The sequence below is a fragment of the Mya arenaria genome, chromosome 17, assembly GCF_026914265.1.
Source record: "Mya arenaria isolate MELC-2E11 chromosome 17, ASM2691426v1".
NCBI classification, from domain to species: Eukaryota; Metazoa; Mollusca; class Bivalvia; order Myida; family Myidae; genus Mya; species Mya arenaria.
Genome location: NC_069138.1, coordinates 36,129,945 through 36,157,592, shown reverse-complemented (window position 1 = coordinate 36,157,592; position 27,648 = coordinate 36,129,945). Strand labels below are relative to the sequence as shown.

At 33.0% G+C, this 27,648-nt stretch overlaps 1 protein-coding gene across 11 annotated transcripts; it reads left to right on the top strand.

Moving 5' to 3' along the window:
• The first annotated feature begins 996 nt into the window (after positions 1-996).
• On the top strand, positions 997-26,271 carry LOC128223122 (high affinity copper uptake protein 1-like). 11 transcript variants are annotated; one of them, XM_052932381.1, is made up of 9 exons: positions 997-1,102; positions 6,777-7,044; positions 7,877-7,998; positions 12,525-12,653; positions 13,805-13,871; positions 15,632-15,794; positions 16,813-16,845; positions 19,266-19,328; positions 23,120-26,271. In XM_052932381.1, the coding sequence occupies exons 3-9, from the start codon at positions 7,882-7,884 to the stop codon at positions 23,319-23,321; spliced, it is 774 nt and encodes a 257-aa protein (XP_052788341.1). In that variant the 5' UTR covers positions 997-1,102; positions 6,777-7,044; positions 7,877-7,881; the 3' UTR covers positions 23,322-26,271. The 11 variants fall into 11 exon arrangements, with proteins under 11 accessions (XP_052788341.1, XP_052788344.1, XP_052788346.1 ...); XM_052932384.1 differs by having other exon boundaries at positions 1,016-1,098; XM_052932386.1 differs by lacking the exon at positions 997-1,102 and adding an exon at positions 1,440-1,560.
• Positions 26,272-27,648: the final 1,377 nt, after the last annotated feature.

Below are 27,648 nucleotides of genomic sequence, written 5' to 3'. Positions count from 1 at the left end.
CTTGTGACTGAGTACAACCTGGCTGCTCCTTAATCCCACAATACAAAAGAGTGTTTCTAGTAAACTTAGTACAACCTGGTCCAAGTACGTAGTGGCTGGTACTCGTTTCCCTTGTTATGACATTGCTGCCCCTTGTTCCCAAAGTACAAGTGACTGATCCTAGTTGCCTTAGAAGAAGATTGGATGCTCCTTGTAAAAAGTGGCTGCTGCTTATCTGCCTGGCACAAAATGGCTGCTCCTTGTTACCCATAAACAACAGTGTTTGGCGGTGAGGGTTGCAGCATTGTTGGTGGTGTTTGGAGCAGAAGATATGTGGTATGGGCTGAAACAGTGGTGGTCGGTAAGGGCTGCATAAGTGTTGGGTAGTGTGGGCTACAGCGGCCGTGTTTTGAGGGTGCTATCTTAATCGGAGCCAGTGATTCCACCTAAAACGGATCCAACGGTCTTCTTACAAAGCAGTTTCCATGTTAGGTATAACATGATAATATCGCAAAACTCCTTGATTTTAGTGAACTGATTGAAAAAATGCTAATAATAAAAATAACGAGAATTAAAAAACCGTTAAATCTATGCTGTAAATTCTTATATATCATTAAGAATTTATCTTACCCTCTTGAAACTTTTTTCAGGAGCAGGAAGTCTAGCATGAGTAAGTATCCCGAATCTCCCGAACCCAGCTCAAATTATGGAAGTAGATGTTATCATAAATTCGTCTTTACCATGATCAAAGTCATTGTTAATCATTATATCAACAAAATAGTCTGTGACTGGGAGTATATTATAATCCTAGGTTTTTTTACGTTTTATTTTCTTTCATCCTCGTCATCCCAGCGAATCATAACCTATATCATATAGGTCATGATACGCTGGGGCTCCGAGGATGTTTTCTTTAAATCCGCTACAATCCTTATTTTTTTACTATTAGATGATGATGGTGATTAATGATGATGATGATGATGATGATGGTGGTGGTGTAATTTCCATAGCGTTGGGCACATTCGATATATCAATAAATTATCTCCCCTGTGTAAAACGTCAAAGTTGGTCATTCTTCAAACTTTGTTTAATTTCATGAAAATACCGGATAACGATGATATTGTAGGTAGGTCGATATGAGAATTTAAATAAGAATTTAAATGATATTCATTTTTAAAGGAATTAGTTTGTTGATTTATTAAATTATATTTCCATCAAAGTGTTACAGTGACCAGTCTGTTCAGGAGTTGTTTACATTTTATTATTTCACGTGACATGTTGCGTCACATGTTTTCTGTGATTCACATGTATAGTGCATGTACAAAGTAAACCAGAAAAATGCAAGCCCTGTGCAGAAGTTAACCCACAGAACATGAACACTTGATTCTCAACGGCCAGGTCACTGGCCCAGAGTGACAGACCACAGGCATCTGAATCATTGTTTGTCACTTAAATGTTGTTTAAAACTATTTTGGGTACATACAATGAGATAAACAACACATCTGAAGATATTTAGTGTCTTTGATATACAAAAAAGTTTGCCTGTGGGTTGACCATGATGCCATACATGTTCCTTGCTTGAAGGTCGGAGTTAAATTGTTCTTCAATTTCTTCTGCTTGGCTTTCCAGGAATTCTTGAACTGTCAGTGTACCGGAATATGTAGCATTTTACCTTTATTCAGTTTTAAAATGTAGCACTCACTCCGCCACTCAGTTTTATACACAAGTCTATCAGAGGATTGAACAGGGTATTATTGGGAAGACTATACTGTCATACGCTGTTTTATGAGGTCATTTTCTCTTCCATGCCTTCTGAAGTTCTGGTGTAACCTTTTTAAAATTTGAATTTTTTAACAATTCACAGCTCAAGATTTTTATTGCCATTCAATAATATTGTTCAGAAGAATATATATGTATACTAGAGGGTGATCAGTCGACCGAAGAATTACGACGTAGTGTTCCTCGGAGGGGTGAACTCCGCGGACACTCGATAAGAATCTATGCTAAAGTTATTGTTTTTTATTTAAAGCTTCAACTGATTATGACAGCTCCAGTAAATTGCTATTATTCTTTTTCCTCTGCCCGTTTTGCATGAAGTTAGCTTACCACAAGAATGCAGTCGTATTTCACTATTTGCACATGCATCTTATAAACATGTTTTTTGCTAATGACTGAATACACTGATGAAAATTTTCTGAAAATGTGGAGGTCAAACACGCGTTCAAAGTCTCCTCAACTTTGGCACAGACTTTGAGATATTGTGCTTGGTTGGTCAGACTCCTAGTTCAGACAAAATAAGAGTATAAAAATAAATGCTGATTTGGATTTATTTGGATTTACATGTATAGGTATTGACTTCTGTGATTTAAAAAAACTTCACAACACCCTAACAGTACTATTTTGTTGTCAGTTAGCTTTAAAAAAAAAGAAAACTCCTACAAAATTTTATTCATGTGTTTAATTCCTTGATCATAAAATTAATTATTAGTCTAACGCAAAAAAAGTTAACGTCTTACTCTAACAATTGCAAGTTATCAATTTTAACAGAATTTTTACAAGCCTCAGTGCATGGAAATGTAGGATATAATATAAATTGCCTATTGAGTTAATTAATGATTATTATTATTTATATATTCCCCGAAACTTAAACACAAACCAAAATTGTGATTAAGTGAATGATAACCAAAGGTGTTGGTGGGAAATTACAGTACATGTATGTAGGTGTAGGCTTGTGATGTTAGGAACATCGTCTTTTAAATACAGACATTTGTTTCATAGTCACATTTTTTAAACCACTTTTTATACCATAATTGTTTTAAAATTGTATGCACAAAATAAGTGGCATATAATTAAAGGCTATTAAAAATGTTTTAAATGGGATATACAAAATGTAACTTGACTTGTATACATGTACATGCATGATCATGTTGTATAGACACATGTGCCCTAGTAGATTTGCCATTGGTATTTTCAAGATATTTTCTCTAATTCTGGGATGTAAACAATGCCTCTCAGTAACCTTTATTCAAAACTTACGGTAATACAATCCCAGGGGCGGATTCAAGATTTGAGTTAGGAGCTTAGTGGGCGTTACCTTTAGACTTTCGCCTTTCCCTCAGAACTGAAATGAATTTAGTTTAAAGTGTTGGCAGGGGGTTTGGGAGTACTCCTTCACGCTTATGCTAATGTCATCAGCATAAATGTACGATATACACATGTGTATTACATCTAGGTTACATGATACCATTTTTGAATGTCAAATTTCAATATTATTTAAAGGGAAATATGGAAATGCCCCTGTTGTTATAAGAAATGATGACATGTTCATGGATAATTAACCTTCATTTTTCTATTCACACATTTGAGTTCCAGATTTCTTTTTTTAATTCATTGGAAAATGGTTATCAATAGTTTGAAATAATTTATTCTATACAGGAATATCACTGCATGACAAGTATTACAGCACATTGGCATGGATTGCTTTTAATAGTAAAAACTATGCATTCACTATTTTCATTTGGTATATGAAGTTGGAAAATGAATCTCAAGATATATCTTTTTAAAGAGGGCTACAATTTTTGAAATTTCTTGAATGTGTTTTGAAATGGTAACCTTTAGCTAAATTCTAGAATCAATTTGGTACAGCAGCTTTCATGGCCTTATATTAATAATTCTTATTGCGCATTGTTGAGTATATTAGTTTTTAATTGTTTATTTTATTGAGTTACAGTGTATCAGAAGTATTATGCAGATTTTATTGAAACACTAAATTGAAACCCTCAAATGTTTTATACCAATTTAGTTGCACTGACTTCACTGTTCTTTTGATTGTATTTTAAGATAATGGTAACATTTATTTTATTCAATTACAGTGTCTGTAAATTGCCTTCTTCAATTTAATACCAACCAATATATGGGATTTCAGATAAAATCATCTCATGCTTGAGGGTAACTGCTGATGACAGTAAAAAACAATCGGGAATCTGATAGTACTCAGCAATGAATATCTGATATATTTATATATAGAATATACTTCATTTTCAGTACCTGTTAGGTTTCATTACAATACATTTTAGTGTTTTTGTGTCAGTTAAGAATTGTTGGTTATTTTGTGGTTTATTAATGTTTGTTTAATGTAATGGAACAATTTTTAAGGAACATGTGTGACTTTCAGTTTTGGTAAGATAATTTTTCATCTATATTCATAATAATTGGCTGTTTTCCAATTAACATTAAGCAAGCGTGAAATTTCTTAGTTAAATATTATATTACATTACGCAATACTGTTATTTTCTCTTGGAATAGACTAATTAAAATGTATTAACATCATTGAATCACGTAAATGGCGGTTTATATCCTCCCTACAACTTATTTTATTTATTGATGTGTTTACAAGTGTTTTGGTCCACTAGTTTATAAAGGCTTTTGATGTTTTCTTTTCCCATTTACAACTTTTCTAACATGATAAGTTTTGGATATATATCCTTGTCAGGATTTTAAAACAAGGTTTGTTTAAACCACGCACATTTAAACTGGTTACAATGAACATTTAAGTGGGAATTAAGCCTTTCAAAAGTAATATTAATTTGCATATCATTATTTTTTTATCACAACTTAAAGCAAAAAAGAATCAATAAGAATCAAAGCAATAAAATTGAAACTAAAGCTAAATTTAATCTCTGCACCATTATTTCTATTTTGTGCACAAATGTAACAACTTTGTCACATTTCATTGTAATGAATAAAAGTTATTCAGGAGAACTGTAATAGTTACCTTAAAGCTACAGTAGGTAATCATGTATATCATCTATTATATGCATATTTTTTTTTAGATGTGTTTAATATGTAAATCAAAGTATCATATGTAAAACATGATATGTTAAACAATTAACAGAAAGTCAATTGTTTTCTGCATGAAAAACATTGTACATGTAGAAATTAGTCATTATTATTTATCTGTTTTCTCTAGTACTAAGTATGATACTATTTGCAATTAAACGTGGCATTCTCCGTTAATCAGCTAATTAAAGCACGATCATGATGCCTTCTTGAAATGAAGAGACAGTCAATTGGTTCTGCCCCGAAAAGCTACTTTGAACAAGTTTCCTGCACCTTGAAGAGCGTAATTTAAGGCTTCCATTTACGGTGTTTGTGTATACCACGTGATAAATTACGACATAAATGCTATGTCGGAAGACAGCATTTTGCTTCGAATGAAAACTTAAAACATAGATAAATTTTCTTTTTCTTCAACATTTTAAGTGAAAAAAGGGCAGTCTATTGTCGCTTGAAGAGTATCGCCTCCCTTTTATTACCAGGGTATGATTAGGTGATTAATTTCCTCAAACACTTCGACAAACCTGTTTTCACGTTTTTCATGTTTTGGCAGTGCTCCATCAGGCGGCGGTTTTGTGAAAAGGTTTGTTGAAGTGTTTTAAGAAACTAAATTCTTAATCAAACTCTGGTAAAAGACCGAAGGCGGGGCTCTGTAAGCGGCATAGACAACGCTAGATGTTTAATTTAAAATGGTACAGAAATAGTACAGTTATCTTTATTTAAACGCTTCGAAGCAAAACAATGCCTTGCAACAAAGCATTTATAATGCAATTTATCATGTGGTATACAATCAGGCACACACAGAGTTATTGACCAATAAAAACCAATTCAAATTGTACATGTATGGATGGTTGATGAGCCTGAGTGCCCCTTTAGATGTAGGAATATAACACACAATTGATGACAGTGGCAGACAGCTATATTTGATGTGTGAAGTTGATTGGCAGGCTGTTGATGTTACACTTGATTAAAAATTCACTTGACACTGAGCTGGGCAAAGCCACCAGCATTCAATGCACCAACAAAACATTCAATTTCTAAGTTTGTTTGCAAACAGAAGAATAATGTAGTGTAATAGTGTTTATATGTTTTGAAACTTCCGATTTATGCCTATTTTGAACAGATAGAAATCAAATTCACATGCAAAGAAATTTGTCCACTGCAGGTATCCTTATCTAAAAGTGAAAAATAAACTTGCATAATTTGGAAAATAATGGACCCAAATAATGGACTTGTTTATTCTCTAGGGCATTGCAGATTATGATTGTAAACTCATGTTGACACACTGCCATCCGGTTCAAGGACTATTTTAAAAGTGCATGTTCATTTTGAAGTATATTTATGACTATCTTCAGTGGTAACTGATAGGCAATACGTGATTGGGTGCACGTTCCCGACTTTCATGCTAGTAAACATCATAACAGCTTTATGCTAAAAATAGTGTAATAAAATACATCCGAAATTTCTTGTATGAATTTAATTCATACATAAACTGTCATTTCTTCAGTGAGTGAGATAAATTCTTTGATTTTTACCATCAGGATTTTTATGATCTTTGTTGATTTAATTTGGATTTGATAGTCTGCTAGTGAAAATCCGAATGTGATTTCATTTTGTCACAACAGCCATGTTTTTCCATCTTAGTTGTTTCAAAACATTTAGAAAAAAAGTATTATGCTGCTGCTGCTGCCAGTGGGGGTGGTGGTGGTGGGTGTGATGATGATGATGATGAAGAGCTGTTTCAAGTTTCTTTTCTCAATTTCTTGAATCAAGACATCCAGTTAACACACACGTGTACATTTCCAGACTTTTGAATCCAAAGACCTGTTAAAAAGTCTAGACCATTAAAAGCAACATTCTCATGAATAAATGTTTTTATTTTATTCATTAAATTATTATTAAAGGGTCAGATTATACCTTAATTGATAAAAAAATGTTGGATTGTTTAATATTTCTTGTTTCAGATTCCTATTGGCCCTGTTGAAGACAGTTATAAACACACACAAGAATTACCACTAGAACCCAAGGATTCACAGGACCAGATCACCTCTGAAACTTACTACCACGCTGTAAACACACACAAGAATTACCACTAGAACCCAAGGATTCACAGGACCAGATCACCTCTGAAACTTACTACCACGCTGTAAACACCAACTACCTATCCAGCATCCATTTTTCCTCACGATAATGGCAACCATGGATCCACATATGGGCCATAACATGAATATGGTACGAAGGTTTTACCAAGGATTGTTCCCAAGTATCCACCATTTAATAAAATATGTGCAAAGGGAGATATCTCCAGATTGTGTCATACCTGACGAGTGTTTTCTGGAAAAACCTAACCACTATCCCCATGTATGAGTAACGCCCAACAGCACACCAATTTAAAATAATAATTTAAAAGTGATTAAATTGGTGCAAATTCATTTTAAAAAAAAAAGAAAAAAAAGAAAAATGATGTTGGTCAGATATTTCCTGTGCGCACAGTGGAAACACACGAATGATACTTATATATTACTCTAAAACATATATAAGATATACAGCATTTTTCATTATCAATGCTTTACTGATACTAACAGGGGCGGATCCAGGATTTGACATTAGAAGGGTCATTAAAAAAGGCCTTTAACCTTTTGAATTGTGCCCCAATTGTACATTGTTCCTAAAACATAGACTTAAGTGGTGAGTATAGGCCCTGTAATAAGCTTCAGAAAAAAGCACATGATGAGCTCTAGACTTGTGACCAAATGTTCAAGGTTCAAGTACTCTTCGCACTTAAATGCATAAATGTGACTTTTAATTTAATATTCTTCTAATTGTTACAATACCAAATGTCTATGTTACAATCAGTAATCAACTTGTCCAGTTTTGTTCATCATACATGTATGTTAAAAATTATACAAAAGGTTACAAATTCTTTGAAGGACAATTAACACTGTACATTCTTCCAGTAGGTGGGTGTAATCTCTTGACTTGACCCTCACTGGGTCAGCTTTGTTTGCATTTACAAACAGGACACTGTACCATTGATAAACATTTTCATGAAAATTCCTTACAGGTGTAATGCACCTAAAAAAGCTTCAAGTCTGTTTAATGACGTTGTCTGCTCGAAAGCGCTGGTTGTTTTACGCCTCGCTAGCTTCTGTGAGCCTTCTTGGCTTCGTATATCTAAGTTCCAAGGTCGGTACTGAATGACTTATGGATTGGCTTAAACATGATCACTTTGTTAAGAATATCAGCCTCAGCTTTCTTAAACACAATTGGCAAAAATATCAAATGTCGTTCTACATCATGTTAGCACAAGAAGGTTTTTCTCTCACTATTTCTTTTGAAGTTTACCATAATGCTCTAAATGGTGCATAAGTTTACAATCATGTATAAATACAATGCTGAATTTTGTGTCAATGAAGTGCTTATGATTAAGGCAAGCTTTGTATGATGTCACCACTCAAAACTCACCCACTCTCTCATATAACTGTATCAAGCATGTGTCTCTTCTATTACAGTACCAAACAGTTGACCATACATCAAATTTAGTGAAATCGGCTGCAAGTTTTCCAATTGTATGATAGAGCTTGACATGTTTTTATACCGGTATTACTTTTTACATTTTTGACAATGTATTTTTTATTTTATTTTAAATATAGATTATTAATTTTTTACTCCGTATCATGAAAACATATTCATATGCTTTTTTTAAAACCCAAAACGAACATTTTAAACTTTGGTTATAAGAAAGCAAGTTTGTGTAAATAAAGGTAAAAGTTGTTGATAAGTTTTAACTGATTACTGATTAGAACATTTTTTTCATATTTATTGTTCATTCACATACAGTAGCATAAAGCAACCAGTTGAATTTTGTAGAGGAGAGTGAAAGAATTGACAATATCTTAATAATCTGTGATTTATCATACATTAATTCTTTGTTTGGTACTGTTATATTGAAAACACATGTTGTTGTTGTTGATGTTAATGTAGTTGTTATTTAACCAAAGTAGAGTCTCCCTATTTTATTAACAGAAATTTTGTAGTACTTTTTTTGAACTAATGAAATAGGTTTGTGACTGTTTTTTTTGTTTTCGTCTATCATCATAACATAATCTTTCCTATCAGACCAGTAATAAGTAGTCCGAGCTTATAACCGTTCAGTAACTAGCATGCTGATAAATTACAATGCTATTTACTTATACCACTTGCTAGTTATTGAACATTATCCATCAAGACTATTTGGTCAAGAACAAAACGTAACGTCACCAGCCCCTTTCTTCCTGATTGAAAATATACACTCACGGTGAACCACTCAAGTACACTCATGGTGAACCACTCAAGTACATTCACGGTGAACCACTCAAGTACACTCATGGTGAACCACACAGGTGTAATTTCAATAAATCAGGTTGTGGGTGGAGTAACTGTTAATAATTTCAATTAAAAGAATTAAAAACATTCTGGCCCCAATTTCTCGAAACTTCTTAAGTTCCTTATAACAGGATTAAGCTAAGCTCACTATTTTTGTTTTTGAATAATTTTGCATAATATTCTACTTCTTTAAGAGAGTTTATACTTACTGGTAAGATAGGAATTATCTTTATGATTATCACAATAAACCATTTTTCAATGATCAAAATTCAATTTAAGTTTTATTTTGGCTAATTGGAATAAGCTACTTAAGCCTGTTTAGCTTAAGAAGTTTCGAGAAATTGGGTCCTGTTCATCACATCATTCACTGTAATCAAGCTGTCAGTATAATTTTGTTGTCAATTTACCATTCCCGGTAGTCTCCAGTGCTAACAATTAATTTCAAGTGTTCTTGTATTTCCAAACTTTCATTTGGCCTATGATACCAGTTAAAAAACATATGGTTGGCATACTCATTTCTTCATTCAATTAACTTTATAGGTAGCCAGATTAGTGTCAGGAATTGTGTTGTTGGGCAAGTTTCTGCACTCAATTTGTACTTTTAAGACCAAAATAATGTTCAAAGGTGTGAAAAATATCCCAGTAAAAATATGTGGTGATGGCGCTGTGATAGAATAAAGAATGAACGCACAAAAAATAAGAATCAATCCTTAATTATTTTTTACCTTTAAACCATAAATAACATGTTTCTAATATCAGTTGTTAAATCATAATACGTGTAACCTTCATCTATTCTGGGAAAAGTTGGTATTTAAAATCAATATTTTAATAAAAAACAACAACAAGCAGTTATAATTTAAGACTTTGTTATCAATTAAAGTATAGATTTTTATTAAAAAAAACACTGTACTTCACATTTTATCGTGCAACATGGAAAATATCAGCAATAAAAGCATTCTTCTGCAATTTATGAACTGGTCCCTAAGTTGGAGCTATATAATTGACAATATCAAATATAACCGCCGCCCATCTGGATGCTGACTAACGAATATACAACAATTCATACTCTTTATCTTTCTTTCATAAACATCTGTTGTTCCAATGTGGAAATTTATTCACATAGAAATTGTTGAAACACACAACTGTTAATTTCAAAAAAATAATTGAATTTTTTCCAATTAAATTATTGATTATGGATGTTAACTTTGGTTTAATTAAACATGTAATTGATATTGGAATGTGTCCATTTAGTATGTCATGTTTTCTTCTCATGTATTCTAGTTGTTATAATGATTCAGCTTTTTTATTTATTTTTACTCGAAGGACATAAAGGGTACCTATGCATTGTATACTTCTCAAAATAGGAAAAGTTGCTGTCTGTACTTATTTTGTTTAGAAAACATCATACATATATACATATTTATATTAAACATGACAGAGGGATAAAATCATAAGGTCCCCCTCCCCTAACCACCAACCGCCAACCACCACCACCACCACCTTTAAATATACTTTGTACTAATTATGTTAGAAGCGATCCTAAACTTATTTTGAGTAGTACATTAAACTGGTAGTCATGTCACGATTTTTCAGATAGCAGTTAAAATGTGGTATCAATATCTTGAAACACTTGCCAGACATAATTTGTTATTTGTATATATATTTATATCATCAGCTGATGTACCTTTACTTTGACATTCATTTATATTTGATCCTAGATTTTAAACGCATCATTGCCTTAATTGGATTGAAGTCTGACAGGTTATTCTAATATTATTACACTTTTTCTTTAAAACATGTTCACTAGTGTTTATGTTTGATATTAACATTTCTAAGGTATGATTATGTTAATGATTATGTTAAGTTACGGGTACACATTTATTTTCATGACTTTTTTTTTTTTTCTTTAGTTCAGAAATCAGCAGGTGCTAGGTGAACATAACACTCTTGGAAACCACTGTGCAGCTTTAATTTTCATTAACCAATAATCAGAATCAAAATATTGGGTTAAAAAGTGTGAACCAATAGAAAAAAAGCAGATAACATTAAAGCTGTGCTCTCACAGATTGACCATTTTGACCCATAAAAATAATTTTGTCTTTGAATCAGTCAATTTTTGCATAAATGTCTTGAAACCAGTGATAAAAAAAATGCTGACAAAAAAATCAGATTGCAGGTTTTCATATTTATTGTTTTATTTTGCTGAAAACTTTATTTTTCTTAAAGCTTTAGTGATGCTTTTAGCGATAAAACATTAATTTTCGAACATAAATATGAAAACTGATCTGATCTTTAGTCAGCAGTCTTATGATATATCAATAATTTTTCAGACATTTGCCCAAAATTGGCTCATTGCAAGATGAAAAATGAAAAAGTTGTCAAAATAGTCTATCTGTGAGGGTACAGTTTTAAGTTGCACACAGAAAGTCCATGTGACCTTGATAAAAAAAAAATCACTATAATATGAAGCATCCAAGCTTAAGACCTGGGGACATATGCTGTGCTCTGAGTATCATTATGTAAAAGTTCAGTTTTGGCCATTTACAGAAGATAGGGCCAGCGTTCCTCAGCTTATTCGGTGTTTGTTGATGCATTTGTCAGAATTGATCTCGTAAAGTTAATGAACTTAAAAAAACTCTGCAATTGTCATTTGCCAACACAAAAATGCAAAGACCAAGTATATGCTTTAACTTTTACTGTGACTGTTTTACATGTAAGCCTTGGTGGAAAAATATACTCTATGAAACCTTTTTTTGTGCTTTCGTCAGAATCGATCTACGTAAAACTAATGAACAGAAAAAGAAGTGAAAGTAGACCAGTTTGTAATGGACATATTGGCAGTGTACAGTTTCTTTTATTTAATTTTCAGAAGATTCTTTTTTACTTAAGCTTCACTTACAATAAGGATGTTTAATGTTACAACCAAAAATCCTTTAATTTGCATGCTGAATGATAACTGTTGTCTGTTGCCTTTATTTTTCTGTAGTTACAGCTGGCCTTTATTTTGCAGCATGGAGTCCCATGTTTTCATGTTATGCGAAAAAGACGTATGTTTTCATCGGCAAACTTTCAAATGCGTAATATATTGCTGTTCCATTACAAGCTAGATTCAAGTATAAGTCTAATTAAATCCGCAATATGTTTCTGTTCGATCACAAGGCATAAATGTATGTGCTTAATGTACCTATATTTATGCATACAAACACAATGCAAAAGCGCTTGAACTTTGAACAATTCAATGTATTGCTGCATATGTTTGTCAAGGGCATAAAATTTATAAACGAATAGGACTTGTACACGAGATTGTTTAAATTGATATGAAAAAATGTGTACCTGTGTATTTGCAGTCAAATATGTCTACAACGATGGGTCACAACCACATGGGTATGACCACAATGGATCACTCTGGGCACACAACTGCGGACCCTCATGCAGGTCACGAGGGGATGGACATGGAGTGTGGAATGGGAATGATGGTATGGAAATATACGGCCGGGGAAAAAACATTTAGACAAACTGAAACTGTTATTTATATGCAGGCTATAAAGCTTACATGAATGTCCATATTTAAAGACATTGAAATTACTGTACATTGTTCAAGTTCTGCTTGAGTTTGAACTTTCATGATTTTTCCAGAATCAAACATGTAGCAAATTTAAAAAAACTAGCGAAATTTTCAATTTACCTTTGCTTCTAGGGGATTTAAAACTGGCGTCGCAATTTATATATGTAACAGAACCAAAATAAAAATCTGAAAAAGGGACCTTACCATTTATAGCAACCTACTGTAGCTAAGTAGATTATTGCAATGTTAAGTTTTGGTGCTTTATGATATTGTTATAATGTTGGAATTAATGGAAGTTTAAAAAAGAAACTACAATGTTTTGGCAATATTAAACAATCCCTAACATTTCTAAAGCTAAATTGACTACCTGATCTAAATGCATAAAACAGAAGCGCAATCGGCAACTTTAAACACAGTGACTTGATGATATGAGAGCAATTCGAGTATAACTTAAGCAAAGCTAGCAAAAGACTTGAACCAAGTAGCACATAACAAGATGCATAGTGTCCTTGGCTCCCATCTTACGCTCACTTTTCTTAAGCAAGTATACAGAGTGGGACACCAATATCTCATGTTCAGACAAACCCTGTTTGCTCGAAATCGCTTGGCTCCAATTCCTCGTTGGCTCGAACTTGATGTAAATTTCTTTATACTAAAGGTAAGCATTTCCGCTTGGGTCACAATTTCCGAGGCTTGAGGTATTTTCGCTGGTCCCTTGGAGTTCAAGCCAACAGAGTTTGACTATACATAAAATCTGGGGGAAAAGACTGTCAGTGGTTGTTATAAACACATTTTGGACCATTTTGTCTTACTTTGTTTCCATCGACACTGATTCTTGTGCCATCGGGTAGATCTGGAGTCATTGCAACAATGAGCCACGTATTTTGCTAATATTTTACAAAGAAGTTATAAAATTTAACATGAACTGGTCTTTGTTTACATTTTCAATGAGCAAATATTCCAGACCTAAATAGCACTCCTATTATCAAGCCACTGTGGTTACTTATCTATCATCTTGTCCTTTTAAGGGTTGTATTCATCTGTGATATGTTGTCATTTCAGATGTACTTTCATACTGGGAAGTGTGAATACATCCTGTTTGAGGGCATCAGAACCACCACATCAGGAGGTAAGAAACCTGGCAATCTGGTTTCAACAACAATTTCCCCAATTTCTCCTATTATTATTGCAATGTGGTTTAAATTAGTTTCCAGTCAATACCTTTGGAATGACATGATGTAGTGATTCAACTTGTTATGCACACTGTCAGTAGATGACCGCTGTTGATATAAGGGTCAAAGATCATGGTCATGGCTACCCTACTAGAAAAAAGGGTTTACCAAATTCTTATCTAGTATTAAGCAGGATCATTTGGTATACATTCACTTAGAATACAACCTTCATTTACATCCAATGAAATTGCAGATAGGCAATCATTAAGTACAAGACTTGATCATTAAAAATGTCAACTTGCGTGGATGTTTAAAGGTCCGGCCACTGCCAGTCATTCGAAACACTGCATCAGATTTTGCGTTGACAATGTGTCCGCCAATGAGATTATATTCTAAGTCAGTTAGATGACCTGAAGTAATATCTTGATGATTAAGAATGGCTCGTTCACTACACTTACTCTGTCCACTCTTAATCATTAAGATTTTAATTCATTTCATCTAACTATTACATAGATATGGAACTTTGCCACATAAAGAGTGCATTGCAAATGTTTAACTATATGTTATCAGTCACTGCACTGTATCATTTGATAAATGATTGTGAACTTTGTTGTGGTAAATATTTCACAATGTTTGTTTCCCTGAAATCCCACCATTAACTTGATGGATAAATCCATTCCATAAATTCTTTGTACTACACAAATATGTAAAATTGAGACTTGAACTATTAGTTATTTTCGTAAAAACTTTTGTTAATATTGTTAAAAAAAATCAAAATGTTGGCTATAAGACCAAGACGAGGCAAAAATATATTATTTGTTCAGAATTATTCCCTCCTGACTCATACAAGGTACTTGACAATTTATATTTCTAGATAAATACAGTTTTTGCTCCCTAAAGCATTCACAAATTAACTTTGATCATGCTTCCACAATTGTGTTTCCATATGTATACTAGGATTGCTACATCGATGCAGATACAGAGACTTGATCAAGGTGCTCTGTGAAATGATCAACAAGTACTTCTTCAAGTACAAATTTGTTTTTCTCTCCATTGGTATGATAGGGCATGTTTCGCAATATTTGTTCTTGGTGTGTTGTACAATGGTCTGAAGGTTTAACACAAGACGCTGCTTCAGGAGATGCTGCTATGGGGGGCCATGGTCAACACGTTCTTTTTAGCCTTTTTTGAGGGCCCTCAACAACTCTTTTTCCTTTATTAAAGTATAAACAATAACATTGTTTTCTCTTCATAGGTATGATAGGGGCATATTTGGCATGTTGTACAATAGTCTGAAGGTTTAACACGAGACGCTGCTTCAGCGGGCCATAGTCAACAAGTATTCTTGCCTTCAAGGGCCCTAAACATCACTCTCTCCTTAATTGAAGAACAAACTTGTTTTTCCCTTCATAGGTATCATAGTGGCGTATTTTGCAATATTTGCTCTTGGCGTGTTGTATGAGGGTCTGAAGGAATGCGACATGCTGCCACCACTGGCCATGATGAACAAGTTCTCCTTGAAGTACAATCTTGTTTTTCTCTTCACGAATAGGTATGATAGGGGCATGTTTGGCGTGCTGTACGAGGGTCTTAAGGTTTTAACATGAGATGCTGCTTCTGCAGGCCATGGTCAGGTCAACAATTACTCCTTGCTTTAGAGAGCCCTCAACAGCACTTTCTCCTTTACTAAAGTATAAACTTGTTTTTCTCTTCATAGGTATGATAGGGGCGTGTTTTGCAATATTTGCTCTTGGCGTGTTGTACGAGGGTCTGAAGGTTTTACGCGAGACGCTGCTTCAGCGGGCCATGGTTAACAAGTATGCCGTTGGCCACTCCAACTCTTCCCAAGACACCATGGTTGTCAGCAACAAGAATGTCGGGTAAGGCTTTTCTTATTGGACATTTTGACGGTTTACTTCAAGATTGTTTTAACGATATGACTTTCAAACGATATCATATCTGGAAAGTAAAGGTTTCAATGTTGTCAATGCAATAGTCATATATAGGCTGTTAACTCTCTTCAGATCAGAACGCAAACTTGAGGCTGGGAGGTAAAAAATGGCATTTTCAGGAATGGTTAAAATTAGTTTCCTTGTAATCTTTCAAAATTATTTATCTAATATATAAGCTATAAGGGTTGGTTATTAGTACTTTGCCTGTTTACATCGGTTTGCATTTGGTTATTAACTGTATGTGTGGACAGTGAAAGAATGGTCATTGATTGTGCTAAAGGATTTTTTAAGTAGAAATTACTCTGAACAATTGAAATAGTTTGGATTTTCGGAATTATTTCAAGCCACTTTTCACAAATTTTAAAGAGTTGCATTGTCTAAAACTATCATACTTTTTGGTTAAAAAACTTAGCTTCGTTGTGTACCATGGGCCATTTGGCTGAGAAAATCTCGTTATCATGGATAATTGATGAAGCAGTTTTATTTTTTCGCAATCAGCCTTATGTGGAAATATGCACAGAAAAAATAATCTCGCAGAAACTGGAATTGAACTCAGATCGCCAGATTACAACAAGTTTTCACACTGTTTCATAGACCACTTGCCCATGGAGACAACTGGCAGTAGAGGGTTATTAAAGAGTATTTAATTGTAACATTCAATTTCAATGGAAGAAGAGTTGTCTCCCCTGTCTGATGCATATTCATTAAAACAAGATTTTGTCAGTCAATTTTCCCTCGGTATTTATGAAGTTCGACAGAGAAAATACTTGCGTTTCTGATGATGGAGAAACTCGGGCCTGTTGCTTTTGAAAGATATGTTCAGCTTGTATGCATGAAATTGTGAAGACATGCATGCTACTGTTTGTTATATTATTTTATAACAAACTTCTTTGATCTAATTTGTATATTTGTTTTAAATTATTTGTGTTGATGCCTTTTATAACAGGTCAGGGAATGGAAGAGATATTAACACGAGCAGGTGGGGTGTTGTTTTTTGTAGATGTGAATGGTTTATAGGAACACTTGACATTCAAAATTAACGTCCAATAACAATCTAACCATTGTCACTCAATTACCAGTCATTTATGGTCAGGTATAGAGATATGATGGTACTTTCATGATGTGAAGCGATTTAATGTTGTTAGCAGTTTTCTGATAGAAAAATGTTGTTTTTTTATGGGAAAGGTCAATGCCAATTCATAAATGCAAGGAGTCACATATATGTCATATGTATGCTGGTCTGACTTGGGTTTAAATGATCACTATTATAAATTTGTTATAGTTCATGTATTACAAATGGTTGCTATCACTCCTGTGAATCAATCTGTTTATTTGTAGCACATAAACTATACATTTATGGCATATTTGTCAGTGTCTGTTTACTATTATATCAAAGCATTGAAATTTCAGGCACTGGAAGGTAAAATATATGAATTCAGTTTAAGTCATGAATTATTACATACATTCAGAAGCGTAACTGGATGTATTTTAGTACGCCCCAGCATGCAAAACAATTTTGATTCCCCTAAAACGGCAAGTACATGAATCCTGAAAGGAATAAAAAAAGGAAGGCTAAGGGGGATGTTTAATGGTTAAAGTTTGTTGTTATTTCACTGTATATAGGCATTTTAAATACTTCAAAATGGTTATTTCATAACTGTATTCTTAAAAAGAAAATCCTATGGGAGGGAACAGTCTCCTCACGCTCCCATCCTATAATATAGCATACTGAGAGACATGTTGACGGCTGACAAGAGAATGCCGACGTACAATTCAATGTGCTTCTAGTAGGCCCCTGACTATGTAATTTTGTCACTGTTTGTTTTCTATGAATGAAAACACAGTTTATATCCCTTTTATCCTAAGAATTAATAGATTGCTATTTTTTTGACAAAACCATTTTATTTCTTATTAATGTTTTAAAAGTATGATATATACTTCTGTTGTGTGTGAATGCGAATGTATTACACTAGAAATGAAAGAACCAACATTTCTAGTACCTGATCATATGATTTTAAAACTTTGTTGTGTGTGAATGCGAATGTATTACACTAGAAATGAAAGAACCAACATTTCTAGTACCTGATCATATGATTTTAAAACTTCCAATATGTAACTTGTTTAAATGAATATATAAAAAAAATCATATCCAATTCTCTCCGATTGCAGTGTTTTTCATATATATGTTATGGGTCAATGGTTATTTAAACTTTATACAATATCACATATATTCAGTGTAGTATTTAAAAAATTATATAGAAGTCGTATCAACAAATGTATTTGCCGAACACAAGAATAGAATAGAGATAAAATTTCATAAATAAAAAAAAAGAATGAATTTTAAAGCTACATATATTTGCATACTTAACCCCCCCCCCTGGTGGAAGTAGTTACCAACCATTTAGAATATCTTGAAAAGCATATTTTGAAAAACAAGCTCAGATTACTTTTAGATACTATGATATGATGTTTTTCTGACCTTGCATACATTAATGTTCAAGTTCAAATGACTTTTAGATATATGATATCATGTTTTTCTGACCTTGAAAACGTGATGTTCAAGTTCAAATCAAACACACTGATCCTCATATAATGGCTTTTAAACAAGGGTATATGATAGCATGCATTGCTATATATATATTTCTAGATAATAGTGTCTTTATTTCAAGTGTACTATTAAACAAAAACAGTCTGTACAATCAACATGCAAAGTCACCCTTTATTTATGACTGGGTTTGTTTTTCAGTTTATTTTGAAAAAAGTGAAAAATATATTTTAGAAAATATAGCCTTTATAATTTGAATATCATATTGCCAGTCCTATTATGACATAAGTTCCAAAGGAGCCAGATGTTCAAATATGTTGAACACTTAAAATTGGCCCTAAACATACATTTAAACACCGCAATGCCGAGCACCATTTATCAGACATTATCGCTATTTCAAAATTATTTTTCCGACCCGATTTTTTTCCTTCTTTGTTTAAACTTCTTTTAATCAATACTCTGAAATCGTTTTTACGAAGCAAAAGTTTGGTATTTCACAAAGTTTTATCAATCTTTCTTTATAACTCAATCATCTCATACTGACATTGCAATTTTCACGACTAAATATTTTGCTAAAATAAGTCTAAATATTGTTTAGCTGAAATATTGTTATTTCCAATTTCCTATTTGGGTCCCGATGATTTACAATTAACGGTGTTTAAATGTATAATTAAAAAAATAAACATTGACAGTCTGCTAGGTCAAATGTTTGCGACCATGGCACTATAAGTGTAAATTTAAACATTTCTCCAAAACCACATCTCATAATACACCAGCATGAACTATCAAAGAACGCAGCAGCTTTAAGCTACCAAATGATCTCATAGGGACTGTATGATTTGTTTATTTGGCAGCCTGGACACACAAACCAGTCAGGACCATTGCTTGGAGAATGATCATCAAGAACCACCACTTTGGTGACAATTGTTCACCCAAGCATAACATAATTATGGTGCTTTGTAGAAACAACTCCTGCTAATGCCAGTGTGTGTATACCACGGGATAAATTACATCATAAATGCTACGTCAGAGGGCAACATTTTGCTTTGAATGAAGATTTAAAACAAATAAGTTTCCTTTTTCTTCACTATTTTCCATGAAACAAAGTCTATGCCGCTTAAAGAGCCCAGCTTTTGTTTTATTACCTGAGGTGGATTAGGTGATTAGTTTCCTCAAACACTTTGTCAAACCTGTTTTGACAGTGCTCCATCAGGCGGCGATTTTGTGAAAAGGTTTGTCAAAGTGTTCAAGAATCTAAACTCTCAATCAAACTCTGGTAAAAGACCCAAGGAGGGGTTCTTTAAGCGTTGTAAACTGCACTACATTTCATAAAAAATGGTGAACAAATAGTTAAGTTATTTTTGTTTAAAGTCTACTCTTCATTCGAAGCAAAATATTACCTTCGGACAAAGCATTTTTGACGCAATTTATCAGGTAGTATACACACACTATATGCTTGACCAGCAAAACACAGAGAACATTAATCATACTGGGAAAAAAATGTTTTATTTATAAAACAATATGTATTTCTGCTACACAACTGGCTAATTTGAATTGCCTCAAACATTTTTATGATAAAATATTTTAATTGACCATTGATACCTTTTCAAGCTTCACAACCGGATTATAAATCATGCCCTAAGTTTTTCAGAAAGGAAATAGAAATCAGTACAATTCTTAGCCAAAGATGATAATGCTGGATATTCTTAGTGAAATTTTGAAGGCCATGGTGTAATTTTGTGATGATATCATATTCACAATTTTTCATGAATCAGTCAGATCACAAATTTAAAATTTAGCAAAATACAAGTTTCAAGTTACCAATTTTTATCGACAAGTGAGCGATTGTGTCACACATTTTGATTAACCTCACTTGTATGAATTTTAAAAGAAAATAGCAAAAAAACATAGAATAATCTACAGTGTTATGATTAAGCAAACCAGAAAAAATGATTTATTTTAATATCAACGAGCAATTAAACATGCTGTCGTCTGTAATAAAAAGATCAAATGAAATAATTCTTGGGCATTTTGCTTTGCAGCTTTCCCTCAAAGCTGGCCTCTCACAGATTAATAGTTTTGACCCTTTGTTTTAAATGTCTCAGAATCAGCTGATTTTGGCATCAGTGTCTTTTTTGTCAGCAGTCTTATATCATTGGTTTCCATACATATATGCAAAATTTGGCTCATTCCAAGACCAAAAACGTGTCAAAGCAATCAATCTGTGAGAGTGAAGCTTCAGTGTTTTGCTTAGAAGGGATAATTCTTTCTTGGCTTCTGTGTTCTTCTTAAGAAGTTTTTGTGCTATTTTAATTGGCTTTCCTCTTAAAAGTGTGGATATTTAAAAGCTAACAATTGCTCCCATAATGCAATATTATACATTAAGAAAAATGAGGGGTTAAAGGACGGCTTTGAAACAATATACAATGTAGTATGTCTTAGGGTGATATTTGACACATGACAAAGTGACATTATTTATTATATGAGTATATCTTTATATACTGCTAATTGCTTTCTCAGTCTAATATTGACTATATTTAAAATGTTTGTGAAGAAACTGAAGTAGTTGAGATTTCAAACATTCTCAAGTCTGAGTCTAGACTAAAGACTCCGAAAAGCAAAAAATTATCTCTTTTCAATTTCTTCTAAAAAAAAGCTTTTAACTAGTAATTTCATTTAGCAACGTTCACCATCAATGCTCTGCTAGAAGGCAAGCTTCATTAAAATGAAGTTTTGCAGTTTTGAGTCTCTCGATTCGGAACTCAGTCTCAATTCGGAACTCAATTCTAAACTCAGTCTTGAGGCTGAACTCAGTCTCGAATCTAAACTCAGTCTCGTGTCTGAACTCATTCTTGAATCTAAACTGAGTTTTGAGTCTGATTTCAGTCTTGAGTCTGAACTCAGTCTTGATTCTGAAACTCAGTCTAGAGTCTTGACTCAGTCTCGAGTCTGAACTCCAACTCGAGACTGTTGATAAGCATGGGCCCAGGGGTTAGAATCATACAAGGGTTTCCTCAATGGAGAAAATCAATTTAAGGTGTTGCAGGCCACACTTAAGTGTTTATTTAATTTGTAATTTAAAATGTCAATGACCAACCTGTGAAACCAGGTTTTCATATTGATTGTGGTCTGTAGATGCCATTATATCAATGTGTGTTTGTTTTTATTGTCTAATCATTTGTTTTGAATGCTTACGCTTTGGTGCCAGGTTTTGTTTAATGTCAGGTGGTGGGACATATACCATGTATGTCAGGTTTTTTAAGCAAGATTTCTACGTAAGCATGAATTCAACGCCAGATTTCAAATTATAAACAATCAATGCTGGACACCATTAACTTTTGTATATGTGATTCTATGGCACAAAATTATGTGTTGATTATTGTTATGACATATGACCATTGTTAAGGCATAATTAAATATCAATCAAATTGTAAATACAGAAGAACTTATCAAGACTAGCATCCACCATTGTACCATTGTTTCCATTGAAATCTTGCTAAAGAATCCAACTTACATGGTTTTAACGCCCAATTCCCTGTATGTGTATCCTTTAACCACATTGGGCCGATTTATAAGAACTTAATAGTTAAATTTTATGATTAACGACATGGTTGTTAACTTTTAAATGTGTTAACATATTCAAATAAAGCAAGTTCAGCTGAAACAGTCATCTCAGACATTGTTAAGAACACTGCAGATCACAGGACTGGTGTATCCATTAAACTTCCAGAGCAGTAGCGATTCGAAAGTTAACAACGATGACTTTAACAATGTTGTTAAGTTCAACAAAGTTCTGAACAATCGGCCCATTGATATCTAAGTACCTTTGCCCTTACTGACAAATAGTATGTGTATATTTTATGAACTAACAACCATTATATGCTTAGCATAATAATAATAACTAACATTCGAGAACCAGTAATCATATCATATCATACTTTAATGATGTATTTTTTTGCTTGAAATATCCTTCATATTTAGCGAGCGCTGTTCCATTAAATGCAAAATATGAACAATAATGAATTAAGCGTTTGACCTATTTCGTCAGAGAAATAAACTTCTACGCAATACAGCGATTTCATCGGCGAACTCAGATGTGCAAACTGTTCTATGGTGATTGGTTTGGTGTGTTTGCTTTTATATTTAGATTCTTTCTTTATTTTAGTTATACACTTTAAATTATTCAGAATGTTACAAGGTATCATATTTTTAAATATAACATGCATGCCCAAAGTTGCTTTGTAGGAGTCATGGATTTCTTCTTAAATTTAAAGAATGCATGAACCAGTATATTCTTTGCCCAGATATCGATGACATTCTGCCGATTTTTAATATCTACATCATCATATTGCTAAACAGATTGTATGTATGTTATGATACATGCTAAAGTTACATTTCTCTTGTGCCTAGTCCTCAAACATTAATATGCATGAATGTCACTCACCCCAAGCATACAATTTCCAGCTGATGAGTAGGTTTTACCAAAAAATAGTATGGCAGTTTTATAAAAAAAACAGTGGCCAAAATAAGCACATGCTCACGAGTCTCGCAGTGGTAATATAATCACAGGGATAATAGTTTTAAACAGAATTTTACCTTCAGATTTTTGCGAATTTTGATCTTTTATGTTGAAGTATGTTTTTGAAGAGCTTGTGAAGTATTACTGTACATATATTTAATACCTCCTCATTCTCCCCATCTATTACAGTATCCACATGATGAGTTGTAGCCACTTCCTGCAGACCCTCCTCCACATGGTCCAAGTCTTCTTCTCGTACTGCCTTATGCTTGTCTTCATGACCTACAATGTCTGGCTCTGCCTCTCCGTCATCCTCGGCGCTGGTGTTGGATATTTTCTCTTTGGATGGCGGAAAGCGATTGTCGTGGACATTAATGAACACTGTCACTAGTGGTGGCTTGTTATTTGGTTGGGCAATGTTACAAGGTTAGGGCTGTTTTAATGAACCAAGAGGTGTAAGTGAAAAGGTTCTATTTACCTTTCTAATAAGTGTAACTAAAGTTTTTTTGCTTTTGTCTCTTGGAACGTAACTTATTGTTGTTATGAAGTATGAACATCATCACTGTTCTTTTGGAAATTGATTTTGATGACAGACAGAGGTTTAAATTATGATTCAGACATGTATATGTCATAGGAATATCAATACATGTCCTAAATTAAAGAGCTTATAACAACAGTTTTAAGATCATGGCTGATGATGTTGGTAATACTGCATAGACAACATGTTTAACATGTGATTAACAGAAACATTCCTGTACAGGCGACGCAAGTTCTTGTTAGCCCACAAATTACATCTCAAAACAAAAGGGTTGTTATTGAAGTTACTTCAGTAGCGATGTGTTTTAACTCTGCTGCTAGTTTTTGTAAAGCAATATTTTGTTGTGATGTGTTTTGATCATACACTATTACTGGTACATTCAAGTACATAAAAAATATATATTGACCGTAGTTTCTTGCGAATACTATAGTAATTACTCAAATCAAAACTAACTAATTTTTCCACTATATGGCCTAGATTGTTTTATTGTCAGAATCACATTATCTTAGAGATTATATTGATGTACTCAATTATTTTTGCATAGGACATTATGAAAAAAGTTAACACACCATTATACTCAGTTAAGCAAGAACTGGAGTAAGAAGTTGAGCAAGAAAATTGAGGCCTTACTTATACCAGTACAAAATGTATGTGTATTTTTGTTTTTTGTGTCAGAAGTGTGGCAAAATCGTTTATAATTGTCTAAACATATAATTACAAATAGATTTCCCATAGAAGGATTGACTACTTATTTGCTTTTATGTGTGTTTGTTGATGATAATGTTGAAAGGTTAGTCTTTGAGACTAGTTATGTTCCTGGTACTGGATGTTCTATGAGGAAGTCAGATTTTGCCAGAAATAGTTATTATCGTCAACATTATTATCAAATTCATGTAACTTTCCAAGTAGAAGAAACTCATTTTTTTCATAGGATATGTGTTCATTTTTACCCATGAAAGTCCATGTATGATTAGGGACCATTTGATTTTATCATGTTAAGAATAAGACCTAGTGTTCTGATCATTTTGATTCATGCATGTTTAACAGGCTAAGTCCTGAATGTTAATGTAGCATAAAACTCTGAATTGAGACCATAGCTATTAAAGGGATATTAAGGTTTATAGTCTACAGTAGTCTAAAGCCCTTATTTTTAATGGTACAACCATTATAAAAGCATTATATTAACCATGGTTGTTTGCCATGATTTAACGAGGGAATGCGGTAGTGTGGTATGTATTGATGTTTTGATGATCAATTATAATAGAAAAAATATTGTTTGGGCATGAAATCAGGGACCTGGGTTTGATTTCCAGCCTGGGCACATGTGAGTTTGGACAAGTTGGTTTTCTCTGGACACTCTGGCTTCCCCACAACACAAGACCACACCATAATTCATTATTGTAAAATATATAATGTTTAAACTAATTAAATTTACTCCCATATTTTGAATTAATGCATAATGTTCCCATACTCTCCGGTGTGTACATGTTTAGTATTGCTAACTTCCTGATATTCATTGTACTAATACTGTTGAAAGTCATTCCCTGTACACTGTACACTATGCTGTTAATATGCTTGAAGCATTATATTCAGTGTGTAACATCACTAAGTGTTAACTCTCATGTAACTCTCATGCCTCCGCGACTGGATCACCAGTACTAATTAAGAAAACCTCTGATGAAACAATTGCCAAATTTCCATTTAGTCGTGAATTGGTTTTATCAAGTAGGTTATTTAGGTGATTGCGCATACATGCTGGCTAATATATGAGGCATTTGGCGCTCAACACTAAGAAATTTAGAATTTAGTTTTGGTCTGTGGACTTGTATATAAACTTGCTATTACTTTAATCGTTTTTTAACCTGATCAAATTGTTCGCTCTCAGATAAATTAAGTTGTTGCTGGCACTTTCTCAATTGTTTAGGGTATATGAACAGAAATTTATGCTTTTGCACAATTTTGATATGTTAATTGTAAAATAATTAAACTAAAAATAGATTATGCAATTAAATTAAAGAGTCTAGTTTAATACTATATTTGTGATCTTTCACTTTGTTAGAATAGTTGAACACTGCAGGCTTTGAGTGTTTTCTCAATCATGAAATATTTTTTTCATAAAATAACTTGCCACTTAAGTTAAATTAGTATGATTAGTAAATAAGTATATATGTTTTAACATGTATATAATTTTACAAAATAGTTTTAACTTTCCCAGTCATATAAGAGAAATTCTTATTTGATTTAATGTAAATTGAAATATGATGGGATTATCAATTTTTCATCTATCATCATTTTAAAAAAGTTCACATGTATATAAGGTGAAATGCACAAAGACAAGTACTTTATCTTGATTGTTATCAATTTTCAGGTACAGGTACATGTATATTCTGTCATTATATTATTGTTAATGCCTGGCTTTTGTTTTGTAACATTTTCTGCATGAATTTTATGATGCTACTGTACATATCTTTGACCAAACTATTGTGGCCGAAATTAATTGTTTTAAGCAGTGAATATTACATGCCAAGTGTTCACAAAGATATTTACAATAAATAAATCATTTTTCTTGAAAATTTGAAAAAACTTACTAGGATTTCCATTCATCTTGAGTATTCATATCATATTTAGAATTCATTCTAAATCATTTGTGTGAACAATGTAGAGATGAAACTCTTCCCAAAGGACAGTTTATCAGATATATTTTTGTACATCAGAGTATGTTTAAAAATTGTGACATTTTTTTGATGACATGTTACTTTAAACAGAGACTATAACAGCGTAACCAATAAATCATTTTCTGTAATTAAGGTGTTGTTTTGCTTAAAAGCCGTAATAAAGTTCTAAAAGCATGTAAGCATATTATCAGTTCAGTTGCAGGGCACTTTTTCAATAAAAGATCTGTCAGAAAAAAAATCTTAAATCTGTGGGATTTAAATCACAGTTAAAACAGTAGGCAACAAGTGTATTTTTGTTTGTTTCTTACACTGTGTTTTCAATAAGTAAAATATAAGTTTTTACAAATAAATATCAAAATAACGAAAATACCCCAAGATGGCTTCACTTCTGAAGACAGGTCTTTTATAATTAAAACAGGGTCTGTAGGTCTACAGATACATTGTAATAATCACAAAAGAGTATATAAGAATATAAGAAAACGTTGTTTCACTGTCAATCAGCTGTACACTGGCCCCAATTTCTCGAAACTTCTTAAGACTCTTATAACAGGATTAAGCTAGGCTCACTATTTTTGTTTTTTATAATATGTGTTATGTTTACTTCTTTTAGTTTTTCACACTTAAAATAGTACATGTATTTAGCTTTATGAGAATTAAAATATTTATTTTTCGTTAATCAAAGTCAAATTTAAGTATGTATTTTGGCTAATTGAAATAAGCTACTTAAGCCTGTTTAATTTCGAGAAATTGGTGCCTGATTTGCTCATGGATTTGTACAGGACTGGTTGTGGTTTATAAATGTTTGGTTCAAATGTGTTGCAGTTCACATCAGAACAAAACAAGGTCATTGAGAATGCTAGGTGAAATTTCTACACAGTACCAAGTTCATTCAAATTTGGTCATGGTTTGCCCAACTTTCAGTCTGTTTTTCTTCCAAGAAAAAATGTTGATTAAAACACACATTACTTTCATGAATAACTGTCACTATCTATGCAAGATTTTGAAAGGATGATCTTCATGCGATTGTTACCTAAAGCTACAGATCTTTACAACATTTGGGCCAAGTTACATGTCTTTTTGGACTAACGCTGCGCGCTAAATAAGAACCATTTTCCCTCATTCAGCAAACTTTTAAAATCTGCTTAATTCAATGAACAGAGTATTGACTAAGCTGCTCAGCATTACCCATCACCTCTGGTGTGTTATCAAATCAAATGGTCCACTGAATAACTGTCTTCAATCTATCAATGCACAAGTTTCGACAAGAGCGAAATGTTTTTCAACGTAGATGGGGTATAACCTAAATTATACAACAGGGTATGAGTTTATACGCATAACACTAGTAGCCTGAGCAGATGTGCTTCAAATAATTGGCACCAATGTAATGCTTTTCATCAGAAAAACATGCATTTTTGTAAGTTTAAGTCTAAGGTAAGCAGAATTGGAAAAAAGATCATCAAAAAAAACAACTGCACATCATCTAGGCATATATGGTACGTCAAAAT